This window comes from Hyperoodon ampullatus, assembly GCF_949752795.1.
Source record: "Hyperoodon ampullatus genome assembly, chromosome: 2".
In the NCBI taxonomy this organism is placed as follows: Eukaryota; Metazoa; Chordata; class Mammalia; order Artiodactyla; family Ziphiidae; genus Hyperoodon; species Hyperoodon ampullatus.
The window spans coordinates 58072673-58089827 of NC_136915.1; the positions used below are offsets into that span (position 1 = coordinate 58072673).

General features: G+C 40.5%; 1 protein-coding gene across 5 annotated transcripts in view; it reads left to right on the forward strand.

The window, feature by feature from the left end:
• Window positions 1-14810, forward strand: part of PDE4B (phosphodiesterase 4B) — a gene marked incomplete at both ends in the record, with an annotated part of 505104 nt that extends 490294 nt beyond the window's left edge. For all 5 annotated transcript variants that reach the window (XM_079698748.1, XM_079698750.1, XM_079698749.1 and 2 more), the window contains 8 exons: window positions 4225-4403; window positions 5646-5744; window positions 5886-6050; window positions 7848-7947; window positions 9927-10081; window positions 10199-10321; window positions 11032-11214; window positions 14445-14810. In XM_079698748.1, coding sequence (XP_079554874.1) covers window positions 4225-4403; window positions 5646-5744; window positions 5886-6050; window positions 7848-7947; window positions 9927-10081; window positions 10199-10321; window positions 11032-11214; window positions 14445-14810 — 1370 coding nt within the window. The remainder of the gene's footprint in view (window positions 1-4224; window positions 4404-5645; window positions 5745-5885; window positions 6051-7847; window positions 7948-9926; window positions 10082-10198; window positions 10322-11031; window positions 11215-14444) is intronic.
• Between the last annotated feature and the right edge of the window lie 2345 nt (window positions 14811-17155).

A 17155-nucleotide genomic window follows, 5' to 3' on the forward strand; every position in this document is an offset into this window, starting at 1 on the left:
ACAGAAAGTGCTGTGTACTGATCCTTTTCTTCTCCATTATCCCCCTTTATTCTTTTGAAGGCGGACATCTTCTCCTGTCCATCTGTGCAACACCCAATTATTTTTCATAAGCTAGGGACTGTTTTAGGGACAGCCTCAGGTTAATGACTGTGGGAAAGAAGAATAAAATCAATAAGTGCAAGAACTCATTTTTGTTTTCATAAACATTGCATGTTAAGATATCAGGGCTTGTCTGTCGTCTCAGAAGAGACTCTGACCACTGGAGTAAAGCTGCAGGAAGTCTCTGAGCCCTTCATCATCCAAGGTTGTACCTAAGCAGTCCTCTTGGCTTGTAGCCTCTTCCACTATCTGCTTGCCAAGGACCATGAGAATAGTTTAGTATACCAATTATTCTTATTTTAGCATCAAAGGCTATCAAGTGAGGAGGCTGAGAAGATAATAAAAATGAGTTCTCAGTCTCAACACTTTGCATCTCAAGAATGGGTAACTGTCAACTCTGTTGAATATTCCATTTGCTATGGAGGCATATCTCTTGAGGAAAACCATCGTTTGGCTTCTCATTATTCCAAAAAAAATTAAATTATCAACAACAAGTGGTTTGAGGTAGGTTGTTAGAACCTCAGTCCTTACACACTCAACATTAAGAGGGTGGTGAGCCTGAGTGTGTGTTTGTGTGTGTGCATTTGCATGCACACGCATGTGCACACACAAGGTAGACCTGATCAAACAGACTAGACAGACAGATTATCTTCTTGAGAAAATTTAGGGAGAAAAAAAATCCATCATATAAACAAAAGATTCATCAGCTACTTCAACTGTAAAATGGGAACACTGGAGTAGATGACACCCTCTGTCCATTTCAGCTCTAACTTTCTATATGGATGGAGTTTATCAGTCTTGCTAAGACATACCTGGCAACCTGGATTTTCTGGAATAGCCTGTAGGCTTACAATTTGATAATCTTAAAAAGCAAACAAACAAAGCTTGTTTCCAAACTGCAAATGCAGGACACGGAACTCTACGTCCTGTCTTGTGAGCATGGCGAGTATTCCTGGAGGGCCATGAAGGCTTCTTCACAAAATGTCAGATCTGAAAGGGACCTTAATGGCCTCCTCCAGTTCCCTCATTTTCCAAGAAAGAAAACTGAGGCCCAGAAGGGTATGTAACTTTACCAAGATTACTTGGCTAAAATGTTCCTGAGCCAGAACTATGACTTCACTCTCTTGACTCCTAGATCAAAATACCTGTCACTTCTTTAACTAGGAAAGGTTATTAGGCTGTCAGAAGAAAATCGCCCTTCAGTAATAGATGTAATCTATGGAGAAAAGTCTTTAGAATCAGGATTGTTGGACTTAAAAATGCGTTTGTTAACAGCTTCCAGTAATATAAGAGCCTCTTGTCAGAGCACAGCAACCATCTCCAAGAGCACAAAATGGGAAGACCTTATTGATTTCAGTTAAACTTGAAGAGCAGTATCTCAATAAGAGTCATTGAAAGTTAAAATGTGTCATCCAGAAAGGAGGGAAATCCCTCACTGCAGGGAATGTGTGAAACCTGTGTTGTTTCCATTTAAAAGGATGGCATCCAGATGGACAGGTTGACATGCAGGCAAGAGACCATCAGTGCAGGCACTCTGTGATGCTCATACAGGATAATGGGCTTGGATTGCTGGTACAGAAGGAAGTAAAGGACCCAGGGGGAGGGAACACAGATTAAAGCAAGATATTTAGATGTGATATTACAAGTTAGTTAATATTTTTTCAAACAGAGAAGAATCACCCCTTTAAATCCCTGACTTACTGTCTCCAAAGCTGGAACGTAGACTTCTCAAGACACAGGGAAGAGAACTCAGGAATTTTGCATGATTAAATGCTGTAAGGTAGCAAGAAAAGCACCTCCAATGACGCCATTATCAGAGTTTTGATGTGACGTTTTTTGCATCTGTTTATTTATTTATTTATTTGCTACTGTTCCACTCTTTCCCCACTGTAGTCTGACCATTCTGCAAATGTGAACTCACAAAGCATGTAGTATGATTCTTTGAGTGTGTGTTTCAGGTTATTTCCGTATGGAGCTGGCTAAGCATTTAGCAGAGGAAATTCAGAATAGGGAAACCCATCAGTTGTTCCAATGCCTGCATAGGGAAACACCCATTAATGTCAAAACGGCACTCTCTGTGGATAATGGCTTTCTTCTTTATCGTAATGTTCCAGACACAGTAGTGGTTCGGCTCAATTTCTTGCTGTCGCAGGGAATCTTTAATTAAACAAAGGGAAAAAGCTGCTAGTCCCACTAGAGGCTTTATATTTGCATTGGCACAGAAGAATCTAACAGCTTCGCTAACAAGGCATGAAGAATGGTGAAGAATGATGGTTAGGAAACACAGGGGCTATTGTGGCCTTTTATTTTAGCAAAAGTAGTCATTATTAGGAGTGAAGTGACAGGGAGAAAAGTAATTTCAAAAGTAATGTCATATATAGTTTTTATGCCAAAGGTTGAGAGACCAGAAAGAGATTTTAACGGGAACCTGAAGGCCTGGGTTCTAAGCTATTAAATCACTGCGTCTGGAACAAAGTGATTGCAAAATAAATATCTGTTGAATGAATTGCCCTTGGAGCTTGGGAAAGTTGCTGACTTCATCTGGAACGTGAACATGTGGGATTATTATTGGTTCCCAAACCTGACTCTGATCATCAAAGTCACTTGGGAAGATTTTTAAAAAACACTGATTCAGTAGGACTGGGTGGGGCTCATAAATCTGTATTTTTCAAAAGTTCCCTGGGTGCTTCTGATGCTGAACTAGGTTGGAAACCCCTGAACTAACTGGGATGACCACTAAAATTCCTCCCCAAGGCAGAGTCATAGGCTGATGAATCTAGGAACTTGGGGGCACCCAGAGACAGCACTGAGATGCTAGGGGTAGAGAAATCTCTTGCTCCAGCCCTACAGCCAGATGCCAAGGGTCCAGGATAGCTGCTTCCACCTCACTGTGCTCACTTTGCTTTGATGAGTTGTCCACAGGGCTCTGTGAGCAGGCGGAGGTCTCCAGGGAGAACGTGTGACTATGCCATCAGCTGCAAGAGTTGAAAGCAAATCATCTAGATCCCAGCAGGCCATCTGGAAATGTGTCATTTTCAAATAGAGAAGTTGTCTTTGGATTCATTTTCGCTGAAACAAGTAGAGATAAATGTAGGAACTTTTGAAAGCTGCATTAACTCTTTCAGCCACAGGGTGTCATTTAGTTCAGTGAAGTAGCTGTAGAGCACCTCAATAAATGATTGCCTCAGTGCATTCACAGTCATCCCTGTGGCCTGAGAGAGTTAATGCATTTCTCAGAAGGACTCGGGATCCATTCATCTCCCTGTGAAGTGAAATAGAATATTTGTTTGCTGATATTTTTAATAGCATGGTATAGAAGAAAGAGCTTCTATGAGCAGGTAGATATGTTTTTCTCACTAACCCTAGCTCTCCTTTTATCTTGTTGTAGCAGAATTTTTTAAAAAATTAAATGAGATGATTATAAATATTTAATAAGCACAAATACATTAATAAATGTAATGCCTGTTATGAATGAGAGGCATTGTTATTATTTACTAGCAGAATTCATAGACACAAGGCATGAAATAAAACTTAAATTACAGTCTTCCTCTTAACCTCAAATCGTCATAAGCCAAGGCTTTAGAGTCATCATTTGAAGATTAGAAGCCATTTATTTCTCTAACATATATACTACTCATCTAAACTGAACCCAGCTAGTGTTACATGGATCTTTTAAATTAAACAATAATTACAAACATAATAAAGTGAGCAAAACATAAAGCCTGTTTTTATTAACCTGGGCTTGGCTATATGAACCTTTTCTATTTTTACAAACATACAAGTTATTCACTTTAATAAGAAATTTGCATATAAATATTGATGCCTCACCTTGAAAATGTATGAGTGTAATTGTCCCAAATCACCCTACAAACAGAAGACATGAGATTGAGTTCTACCTCTGCCACTTCTTGAACAACTTATTTAGCTCCTCTGGACGTCAGTTTGCTGCTTTAGCAATAAAATCATGTATCACCGGATTGTCCTGGAGATCAAGTGAGATAACGCTATGACAGACCTTCATAAGATGAGCCATCCATTATAGACCGTTAGAAATTGTTTTTGAATATTGCAGTGGGTTCTCATTGGCACACAGGGACTGGAAAACCTATTTTTGTGTTGTTGCAGACAAGCAGAATGATGTGGAGATTCCATCTCCCACCCAGAAAGACAGGGAGAAAAAGAAAAAGCAACAGCTCATGACACAGATAAGCGGAGTGAAAAAACTGATGCATAGTTCAAGCTTAAATAATACAAGTATCTCACGCTTTGGAGTCAACACGGAAAATGAAGATCATCTAGCCAAGGTGTGTATGAGCTGGGTGTGTGCTCATGTAGCTCTGCTTTATAGCAGGCAGATGTCTAAAACCTCCTACTAGAAAACAGTGATCGCTTTTGCTTTATTATTAAATAGTATGATGAGGCTGATGTAGCCCATTGTCCATTGTTGAACACCTAGTTAAAGGCCCTTTTTCTATACCAAAGGACCATATTTTGTCCTGAGTTGGGTCCATTAACCCATGAATGGAGAATCCTGTTGAACACATATTGGGAGAATCCAAGGTGAGGGCAATAGGCAGGGCTGAATTACCGCAGAGGATATTTCAGAGACTGTATGCCAAGGACCAATGAGAAAATCTGCACTGATTGGCAGAGCTGAAGAAGAAATGAGAGAACCTGACAGCCTTGACCCTTGAGCCCAAACCCTAGTAATGGAGGAAGGCTCAGAAAACATTCATACCTCCTCTTGGAGGCTGTGCAAGGTGACTGCTGAGGTTCTTTCAGCCTTGTGAGAATATGAAATGAGAACAAATGAACATTCAGTGAGGGTGCGTCTGAAAGATGTCATTAGAAGGTTGATTACACATTGGGCCAAGCCTCTGGGGCGAGCCTGGATCCCTTACTCTGGGCAGTAATTAATAATGGAATAAATTGCTCCTTTAATCAGATAATCTTGGAATAATCCTACAACACAGGATGGAATGATGTTTTTTTCAGGTCTTTCTGTGGCCCAGGAGCTCTAGGATGTAATGGATCACTAGCATCTTCATGACCTTTTATACTAAATCAGGGTTGACTTACACACATTCTAGCAGCTAAGTCTCCTTAACATGGCTCTCAGTGATAATAGTCAAAGGGCAGAGGAGTTTCCCTGAGATTGTTTTCTAGCTGTTACTCATGGACCAGTGAGCAGAGAAGGGGAGAGACAGGGAAATGGGGCTAGAATGATCTCTAATCACTTGCACCTACTTCTGAAAGCAACATTGGTTGAGGACTGACATATGGCAAAAAATTAGAGGTCAGCATCAAAATTTATCAATAAACACACATTCTCCCTTTTCTGAAAAATATATACAGAAACTTCTAACCAGGATGAAGAGGATACTCAGCTTCCCAGATCATTCCATTTTCAAATGTTCATGCAACCAGAACACTCTAAATAGATACTCTAAAGATTTAGCCAACCCCTGTCCGCAGAATAAATAAAAATAATGAGGCATGTAAACAAAACTGTACTTATTTCTAAATTTCTCTAATTTTGATGATAGGAGCTGGAAGACCTGAACAAATGGGGCCTTAACATCTTCAATGTGGCTGGATATTCACACAATAGGCCCCTAACATGCATCATGTATGCCATATTCCAGGTGAGTAAACAGGAGTGAATGTTGGTTATCCAATTAGATGCTCTTTATGATTTTTTTCCATCCCAGTTTACTTTTTTGATTTGGCTTTTCTTCATTTGTGGACATCCACTTATTTATTTTCTAATCCTTTTTGCTCCATAGGAAAGAGACCTCCTAAAGACATTCAAAATTTCATCTGACACCTTTGTTACCTACATGATGACTTTAGAAGACCATTACCATGCTGATGTGGCATATCATAACAGCCTACATGCTGCTGATGTAGCCCAGTCAACCCATGTTCTTCTTTCTACGCCAGCATTAGATGTGAGTAGTTATGATCTGTTTTGCATACCCTGCCCATCCTCTTTAAAAAGTGCCATACAACATGTGATATATTTATAGAAATAATGTAATTAGATGTTTGTGCATGCTGGAACTGGCTCTTTATTATGTAGAGCATGTATCAATTGGGTTATTAATATAAATGGATGACATTTCTACTTGCTTTCTCATATCAGAGTGACCTTTTCTTTACCTCTGTTACAATTGAAAAATTATTTAATTATCAAGCAGTTAATAGGGTGCTCTATTTGTCATTGTATCTCTAGTACCTAATAAGTATCTAGTTCAGCATTTAGTATATAGTATATCCTCAGTATGCATGTGCTGATCTGAGCTGCCTACACCATCCCAGGTACTCTGAGGGATAGCACAGAAATATAATATAAAATGTTCTATTTAGTTCTTGTTAGGAATAAGCATCCATAGGCTTATTTGCCTAAGAATTCATAAAACTGGTTCTAAGGATTGAAGGAAAAGTAACTGAAAAATCTAGAACTGAGGAATTAACAATGCTGAAGGAAAGAGGGACAGCTTTCCAACTTGTTAGACATCTCTCTAGAAGGTGGCTGTGACTGCTTCTCTCACAGATTAATGCATTTGTATATATCACTATAAGCAGCCCAGTGGGTACAGCAGTCCATGCTCTTCCTTGACAGATGGCAGTGGTGGTCAGGTATTTCCAAAATGTGTAGGCTCACTGTGGGAAGGGACTGGCCAAGCCAAGCCCACCTCTGCAGATTCAGTGTGGAAGGTGAAGAAAGATTAAACTGACCCCCCACTCTATTGCTTGGGTTCCATATATTCTGAGAAGTGAAATCCAAGAAGCTAAGACTGTTTTATGGCCCTGAAGGAGAAAAACAAAACAGTGTTATTTTTATGTTCTGTGTCAGTATCACACGGTGGGCCAACACTGTTTATCAACTGTCTGCTGCTGTTACCTACTGTGTGGCTAGAAATTGAGCATGAGCACCACAGATGTTTAGAGAAGGGAGAGTTCAATGTGTCCTTGCATAATTAGATTGAATTGAAGGATCAGAAGATTTAAGTAACCACAGAGAATGATGAAAGACATTTCAACCAGAAGCAATTTATACCTAAATAAATACTAGGTTTAAGTCATTGCATACAGGTAGGGCAGAGGAAGGAGGCTTCACGGGATGGCATGAAGGAGTTGAGCAGTGGGCATTAGGTCTCATTTCTCAGAAATGTCCTCAAATCTTGTCCCTACTAATCACTGAGTGGATAGGTATTGACTGAATGGATGAATTAATAAATGTGTGAAAGCTCTGACCATGCTACAAATTTAGCTTTAAGAAATAACTTATTGGCAAGCTTATAAATCTGGAATTTGGCCTTAGTTCTTCAGCCTGAAAGTAAATGAAGCTTTTTATATCAGAGCAGAGCCAGTCTGACGTGCTTCTTTGACCAGTATATGTGCTTGTGTTGCATAAGCACCATCCTGTCATTACCACTTATCCAAGAAACAAATATCAGGTACCACCTGATCTCTTACCATGAGCATTGTGCTAATGCCTTTCCTGAGCCTCAGCCTGCAGGCTCAATGTGGGCATGGGCTCTGACCATCATTCCTCTCACATAAGAGACCTTATGATGATGGACAGAATCTACATTTAATTAAAATAGTATATTGAGACACTGTATAAATCAACAAACCATCTTTCTCCCAACAAGAATGAGATGGGGTACCTTAGTATGAAACTAATTAAGCAGGATAGGCAAATGGAACGTGGAGTTCAGTGCACTCATTTTGCCCTGCAGGCCGTCTTCACAGATTTGGAAATCCTGGCCGCCATTTTTGCAGCTGCTATTCATGACGTTGATCATCCTGGAGTCTCCAATCAGTTTCTCATCAACACAAGTGAGTTCGCCACTAGAACAGTCATTTGAGATAATTGTATGAGTCACTGCTTCATTTTTTTCCTCCTGATGTTTTCATTATGGATAATAATAAGGGTAATAATGAGGTAATCCTTCCATTCCACTCAAACTGGTCAGACCTTTCCTGGATACTGTGTCCAGTCTAGCAACATCATTTTGAGCTGCATGGAGAACTTGGAAAGGGTCAGAGGGGAGCCATAAAAAGTACTCAGTGTTTGGAAAATGCAATATGTGAGGAAAGAGTAACACATGTGGAATTATCTAGTAAGGATACAGAAAGGCTTGGGAATAATGTGGTAATGATTTTCCAGGATTATGCAGGGCTCTCACACAGAGCATCGTGACCCATTAGTGTCCCTCTCTACTGAGGAAGCAGGTCCAAATGTTGTATCTGAGCATGGGAGCCTCCATATAGAAATAAGACTCCAAGAAAAAGCTTCCACAATTCAGGATGGCGTGTCGGGTCATTAAAAGTCTCACACACTCTCTTCCAACTTCATAGGTTTGATTATGCACTGGTCTGTAGTATGGATTGGTCTGACTTCAGTGACCTTCAAGGGCTGGCCCATCCTTAGGCCAAAGCTTTTGTCATGCTCGAAATATTAATATCCATGCTAATGAAAATCCATGATTTTTCCCAGTTAATGTACCATTTCTAAATGCTGAAAAGCTAAGTACTTTTTTCTTCTGAGAATACTGGTTATCTTGTTGTGGTCAAGATTAACATCAAGTGCTGACAGTTTTAAGAAATATTGGAGCTACTTGCTGTGAAAGAGCCCTTATCATACTTTATCATCAGGATATTTGAATGACTAAGTGTGAGGTACCTTGGGTTTTCTTACCTTGTTTTTCTATTGAAATAACGTAAACTTTGCTTGTCTGTGTGGGTTATATCAGCTGGTGTACTGTGGTGTCATGAACCATTCCATATATAGGCCAGTTAGCTTCACACAGAAAAATGGTCTTTCTGCCAAAGTCACGTACCATAAAAAGCCAGCTTGCAGAGCTATGCCCTTTATCGCAGGATGAACAAGGCAAGAGTGCTGAAACGTCATCACATATCCCACTACTTTTTCTGAAGATGTAACTCAAAGCACACTATAAAAGCAATGGTTTATGAGTAACAACACCTACAATTAGTAACATATTATCATCACTTGGCTATCATTTTGGTTAAGAGAAAATGTGGCTTCATGAGTTTGATGACCATGTTCTCAATTGCAGACCATGGCGCTGCCTAACAAAGGATGTCTGTGATTCTTCTGTGTGAAAGGCAGGCTAGAAGCTGTAGTTTAGGTATCTAGATAATGCAGTTTCTGTTGTATAGGGCCATAAGGCAGAAACTGGGATATCAAGATTGTTGTAAAAAATTCTTGTTTTTTTACCATATTTATAGAAAGCTCCAAAGAGCTACATTATTTGGATAAAGTGAAATTTTACACTCACACCATTATCTTCTTTGAAAATCCAAAACTCCCAATTGATGGAGCTGGGAAACATATCAAAAAGTGAAATAATGTGAAAATTTTTAATACCTTGGGTAAAGTTTAGTGGCATTTTCGGTCTGTTCTTTTTCCAAAGCACACATTTGTGAAGACATAAGGGAAGTTACAAACTGAGATAAAAATAGGATTAATTGCTTGGGAATGCCCTTACCTAAAATGTCAAATTCTTCATCTGAAGTGAAAAGGAAAAAAAGGATTTTAAAAATACTGTGACTTTTAATCAAAGAGAAAGTTTATGAGCTAATATCTACTGGAAACTTTTTTTTTTTTTTTTACTTAGGAACTGACTATTTCTCTTTCTAGAGGGAGACTCTGTCTCTAATAGAAAATAACATATGGGGTCTTGGTTCTTGAAATCATATGGAGAGAACTAGATCTGATTTCACACTGAGGTAATTCCACAGTTTGAATTGTATCCCTTTTTATTAAATCATCATTTTTCCTCATTTATTAGATTCAGAACTTGCTTTGATGTATAATGATGAATCTGTGTTGGAAAACCATCACCTTGCCGTGGGTTTCAAACTGCTCCAAGAAGAACACTGTGACATCTTCCAGAATCTCACCAAGAAGCAGCGTCAGACACTCAGGAAGATGGTTATTGACATGGTAAGACTTTGGCCTCCCTGTGTTCCTCATTTACTTTTGTGGGAAGAGAAGATCCATTTCCTTGATAAACTGAGTTTATTGAGAGTTTCCTTTTTGTTTTGTTTTTTTTAACCTCAGGTCTTAGCAACTGATATGTCCAAACACATGAGCCTGCTGGCAGACCTGAAGACAATGGTAGAAACAAAGAAAGTTACAAGTTCCGGTGTTCTTCTCCTGGACAACTATACTGATCGTATACAGGTATTTGACAGAAACCTTTGATTTAACACAAAGACACACCAAATTAATGAAACAACAATTAGAAAAAGAAAAACAAGTTTACTTAGTTGCATGTCCTAGGTTACTACTACGGCTTTGGGTTTACTTTAAGAATGAGCAAAGGAAAATGGACATTCAAGTTGATTCTCTAATTTACGAAGAAAAACAGAACCCTATTTATTGAATTGCTTAATTCTAAAAATAAACGGCAAAATCTCTTTGTAATAGGGTATACGTGACTGCTGATCCCAAAAGCTCATGTTTGGATATAAATCCCACTGACTTGAACTTTGTTAGGTCTGTTTTGGTTATACAAATTGCCCTCAGTTGGTCTCCTCTTTCCACAAGTGGAAAATATGAAGACATCTACTTTGAGTAATTCTTTGCATTTTTTCCGAACTGAGGAGGAGAAACCATGGCAGCATCTGACCTCTAATGTCCCTTCCAGTTTTTAAATTCAATGACTGTCAATCAAAGAAGACACATTTTCCCTTTGGGGACTCTTGTAATGATAAATAACCAACTCTGGCCAGCACCATTGTAATCCTGCTTTTTTGGCGCAAGCACCATAATTATAATGCAACTAAAATGTTCTTGGGTCTGGTACCAAGTGTACTAGAACGAGAGGGATGCGATGTTCTGGTAGTATTTATACCTTATTTTATGGGATTTCCAAAATTTGATGATTTCAGGTCCTTCGCAACATGGTACACTGTGCAGACCTGAGCAACCCCACCAAGTCCCTGGAATTGTATCGGCAATGGACAGACCGCATCATGGAGGAATTTTTCCAGCAGGGAGACAAAGAGCGGGAGAGGGGAATGGAGATTAGCCCCATGTGTGATAAGCACACAGCTTCCGTGGAAAAATCCCAGGTATCTAATATAAGGTTTCAAAGTTTCTGTGAGCTCTGCTGATGGTTGAACTGGAGGGCTTTTTCTAACTATTTTCTTCTAAATATATATATGTGTGTGTGTGTGTGTGTGTGTGTGTGTGTGTGTGTGAAATTATAAGGAAGCAACTACTTATTTAGTTCCATTATGCTCATGACTCATTCGCCTTCTCCATTACACTCAATTTCACAACGAGGAGATAAAGCAGTCTTCAGAAATCCATCAAAGTTTGGACTGTGTATTCTCAGTTTAGATCACTGTCTATGACCTTAGCAAATCCTGCTGATTTAACTGAATGCTGCCATCTCCTTCAATCTCATCCCTCTAGGTTTCCCCCAGCTCTGTCTTTATCCAGGACTTCTGCTTTTCACCCTTGTTTCCTGTTTTCGTTGTCTCTCCGTAATCATGCATACTGCTACCATCACCAGAGGCGACGAATCTCATTCCCACACATCTCTCTGCCTCATAGTTGAAGCGTTGTCCTGTGTCCCCTTCCAAGGTCGCATCTACACTTCTGAGAGCATGCTGACATCTTTTGGTTGTGTCCAAAGCTACAAACTCCCTGTGTGCTAAGGACTGGGGGGACATTACACTGTAGGCAGGGAGATGCAGAAATGCCCCAGATGCGGCTAGCTGCAAAATATGTAGCACTAGATGGTATCGATATTCTTACAAAGGCTTCAGGGCCGGCTGAGATGCTATTTTTTTCAGGAAAACAAACAACCTGAGCCAGGCAGTCATGATTAAGACTGTGTCTCGGGCTTCCCTGGTGGCGCAGTGGTTGAGAGTCCGCCTGCCGATGCAGGGGACACAGGTTCGTGCCCCGGTCCGGGAAGATCCCACATGCCGTGGAGCGGCTGGGACCGTGAGCCATGGCCGCCTAGCCTGCACGTCCGGAGCCTGTGCTCCGCAACGGGAGAGGCCACAACAGTGAGAGGCCCGTGTACCGCAAAAAAAAAAAAGACTGTGTCTCTAGGCTACCCAAGGCCTTTATCACAAAAGCATTCAGAGTATTTTTTGTTAGTGTTTATCCTCTTTCCCCACTACCTTCTACTCCCAAATTTACATGTAGTTATAATATCAATGTATAGTTCCTTTGCAATTATTGTTGTGTTGCTTTTTAAAGAAACCCAATCAAATGAGTTTAAAATCTGTGAAAGTGCTCTGAAGGTCAAATATGCCATAAAAACACATGATAACATTAAGTTAGGGCCAATTCAAATACCCTAATGCCTTAATTAGAACAAGATATTCATGAATTAGTTAATTAAATAGCATATTGCCCTTTTGTTAGCAACAGTGGTGTTTTGTATGTATATGATGTTCTGTGTGGTTTTCCACACATTTCACGTACATTATCCCATTTGAACCTCCAAACGGACTTGTGACATAGACATAGCAGGTATTTCCCCAGTGTGTCAGGTGAAGAAGCTGTCCTCTTGGTCCAGTTCACCCAGCTACCCTCCACCCAAAACTCTTCACTGTCCATCACTGAGAACAGGTTTCACTGTTTCCATGATGTTGTGGTCCACCCTGGTATTTCCCACAGATGGGCTCTGGTGAGCATCGTCTGAGTAGTCTGGCAAGGAAGCCCTTGACTAGGTGCTGTTTGGATTTGTAGAGTTCTCGCGTCCCAGGGCCTAGGAAATAAGCAACTAAAGGCTGCCTTTCAAAAAAGTGCTGAACCTTTAGCAGAAGCAGCACAAATGAAGAAAGAAAATGGCTGCACTGTGTTCAGCTGATTGAATTTTCTCCATTGCCTTGAGCTTGTTTTTTTCAGGTCCCTGGAAAATACCTTGAAAACCGTCTCTAAAAACCACTAAACATACATAAAGAAGTAAAAGGGAGGAAAGAGGAGTGGGTGGAAGCAAGAGAAATATCTGAATCATCCACAGTCGAAGTTCTTGTAATCAGTGCAGATCAGAGATGCCCTGACTGTGGTATGAATTCTGTTTGTTAGGCTAGGGAAACACCAGAGAAAAGATAGATAGATAATAGATAGATAGATAGATAGATAGATGATAGATAGATAGATAGATAGATGATAGATAAACAGATAGATAAAAGTCACATATGACTAAGGTTCTTTGATATGGTACAACTTTGATGTGTTAAATAACTGGCCCAAATCCAGAATGTTAATAAAGGGAAGTTTCCAGCAGTGTGGAAAGGCAGCTATGTAATGCCCATGGGTGCACAGAAGTTGCCTTTGCTCATCTACCCCTGAATCCCGACCCAGCATCTCTCCAGCTCCCCAGACCATGACAGGGGAATTCCATTCCCTCATTCAACTAGGGCCTATTCTTTCTCTCAGCCTGTTCCCACCCCCAATGTTTCCTGTTTGTCCCACAGTGGAAAGGTCAGCATGAGGCCACAGAGCCAGCTCATGCAGGATGCATAGCCCCTGTGTAAACCATAACAGAACCATAAGCTTCATATTTCTTCACAGGAACACTAGCAAAGGAACTGCTTAATTGTCTTTATTTTTCCTTCTTTCTCCTGATGGAAATGACGGTATGCCCTCTGGATCTAAAACAATTGCAGACGTGTCTGCAGAGGGGATATTTGTTTGTTTAGGGGCTTGAAGTGTTTTCAAGTGTTTTACCTACGTCGTCTACAAACCAAAAACGTTCCACAGAACTTGAGACATCTCAGGGTCATACGAGGCCGGCTCCCTTTCATTTTAAAACCACGGCATATTTTAAAGTTATCAGGGAAAGAATGTTGAGTCAGAGCTCAGTAGACCTGGAGCTTCCTTCTTCAGAGAATGACTCACAGAATCCAAAGAGTGACAAAGTCATTCCCAGCCAGGGTTACATCCAGACTTCTTACCTGGCAGACGTCAGAGGAAAAGTAATCAGTTCTAGTGAGACCAACACAGACTTTGGGATCAGACAAAGTTGGGACTGAGTCCCATCTCCACCACTTACTAGCTCTGTGATCTCTGACAAGATATTTCATCTCAACGAGTCACAGTTTCCTCCTTTGTGAAGGGTGAATAACCATACTTACTCTGTGTGATTAAGAATGATAATGTATATATTGCATTCAGTGCAGGTTGCACCATATTGTAGGTACTCAAATAACAGATTCGAGTATTAGTGACCTCTCTTGGGTTGTTGTGGCTCTTTCTTTGCATGCAAACCAGGACGGCTTGTTTGGTGTTCCAGGGCCCATCACAATAACAGATGTGTAACCTTATTTTTCTCTAGGTGGGCTTCATCGACTACATTGTCCATCCGCTGTGGGAGACCTGGGCGGACCTGGTACAGCCTGATGCCCAGGACATTCTGGATACTTTAGAAGATAACAGGAACTGGTATCAGAGCATGATACCCCAGAGTCCCTCCCCACCACTGGACGAGCAGAACAGAGACTGCCAGGGTCTGATGGAGAAGTTTCAATTTGAACTGACCCTCGAAGAGGAGGATGCTGAAGGCCCCGAAAAAGAAGGAGAGGGCCACAACTATTTCAGCAACACAAAGACACTCTGTGTGATCGATCCGGAAAATAGGGATTCACTGGGAGAGACTGATGTAGACATCACAACAGAAGACAAGTCCCCAATTGACACATAATCTCCCTCTTCACATGGAGATGAACATTCCACCCTTGACAAGCATGCCAGCTGTATGGTAGGGCCAGCCCACCATGGGGGCCGAGGCCTGCACAGGACAAGGGCCTCCCGGCCTTTCCAGTTACTTGAGTTTGGAGCCAGAATGCAAGACCGGGAAGCACATCGCAGCTCAGGAAATTCCACAGTTGACTTGCCTTGCTTGCAAGCTTAGTGGAGAGCTGAAGCTTTCTGTGGTTCTGGAGGCCAAGTTCGCATCACAACCGAATGGCTTGAAAATGGAAGACACAAAACTGAGAGATTTTTCTGCACTAAGTTTTGGGAATCTGTCCCCTCTAGTGACTGAACTGACTGACTAATAATGTCATTTCTAAATCTGCTCACCTGTCCCCTTGTCTGCCAACCTGTGTGCCTTTTTTGTAAAACATTTTCACGTCTTTAAAATGCCTGTTGAATACCTAGAGTTTAGTGTTAACTTCTACACAGATAAGCGTTCAAAGTTGACGTAAACTTTTTTGACTCTGGGGGGATAAAAAAGGAAAGAAAATGGTCTTCCTTCTTTCTTGGGCAATATCTTTCACTTGATTATAGTTACTTTTGCAAATAGAAAGGCTACGCTTCTAACCACATTCAACTTCCTTCTCCTATGGTCCCAAACAACTCCTCAGTTGCCCTTATAACGTATCTCTGTTTGCCTGCTTCCAACAGTATTTTTTCTCCTCTAGAGTTGCACTTTTTTGCTGTAAACAGAATAAAGTTGAACAAACTAAAGGGTAGTCATGTTGTTCACAGTAACAGTCTGTGTAGGATTCAGCTTCATGAGCAGTTGCCCTGTCGGGTCCCGAACCCCTGTGCCACTGGGGTCGCACAGTCCCCATCCTGTTCTCTTGTGCCCCTCTTCACGCTAACACCAGTTACACCGTTTCCAGTTTAATGCTGCCGTCTTTCTCTTGCACTGCCTTCCGTGCTGTCACCTCCATTTCTGTTTATAACCATGTATTTATTACTTAATGTATATAATGTAATGTTTTGTAAGTTATTAATTTATATATCTAACATTGCCTGCCAACGGTGGTGTTCAATTTGTGTAGAAGACTCTGCCTAAGAGTTACAACTTTTCCTGTAACGTTTTGTATTGTGTATTATTATAGAGCCTGAACATCGCTGAAGGGAGACATACGGCCCCCTCACCAGTTGGGTCTGCCCTTTTCCCGGTCTGAGTTGCTAATACTGCTCAACCCCTTCATGAACTGTTTTGGAAACAGGATTCTCACATTAGATACTAATGGTTTCTATTGAGCTTTTACTTTTGTATAGTTTGATAGGGGTAGGGGGCAGTGGGATGCGGTTTTTACCCCTGTTTTATCCAAATCTGTACACATGAGTTGAGTTTTAACTGGGTTCTACTATAATTGTGGCTTCGGTTTAACAAAAAACACTACATTCAGTTTAACAAGCAACTCACAAATAGTTCTCCGGAGAGTCCCCAAACTACTGACTTTGAAGAGGAAGCCCCCTGCCTGCTGTTAAGCAGGAATGTCATGTTCCAATTAATTACAAAAGAAAACAATAAAACAATGTGAATTTTATAATAAAATGTGAACTGACGTAGTAAATTATGCAAATGTGAAGCTTCTGATAACACTTGTTAGGCCTCTGAGTGGCTTCAGTCTCTGTTTGTAAAATCTATTTCATGCTTTCAGTTCAGCATTGTGACTCAGTAGTTCAAGAAATGGCACAAATGTGCATGACCAATGGGTTTGTATGTCTATGAACACTGCTTATTTCAGGTGGACATTTTATTGTTTTCCAAAGTTTCTCACAATGTATGTTATAGTATTATTATATATTGTGCTCAGATGCATTCTTAAGAGACTTTTATATGAGGTGAATAAACAAAAGCATGATTAGATTAGACTGTAGGCCCAATTATTTTGTGGTTAGTTCTGACGCATTGAAAGCAGATCTTTTTTTCTCTTCTCTCCTACCATACCCCACAGAGAAAACTACCCACTTTGCTTGGCCAGCATCACAACTAAAGTTTCATAATCTGTGTCCAAAAAGTCCCCTAGCTTGAAACATTTATTTTTTTAACAACTGTTCAACTAGCTTAGTGGTACGAGAAGGGAGACAGTGAATTAAAAGAAACAAAGCCACTTTAAGAATCTGAAGAGTTTAATCTACTGGATGAATAAAGGGAATCTCCAACTTGGCTGGGTCCTCTAGAAAAATGAATCATAGACACACAGCACATTAACTTAATGTAGTCAGATGGTCCAACATTAGCTTAGTGTAGTCAGATTGTCCCATTGATTCATCTGACACATGAAGAATCTGAGGTCCAAAGAG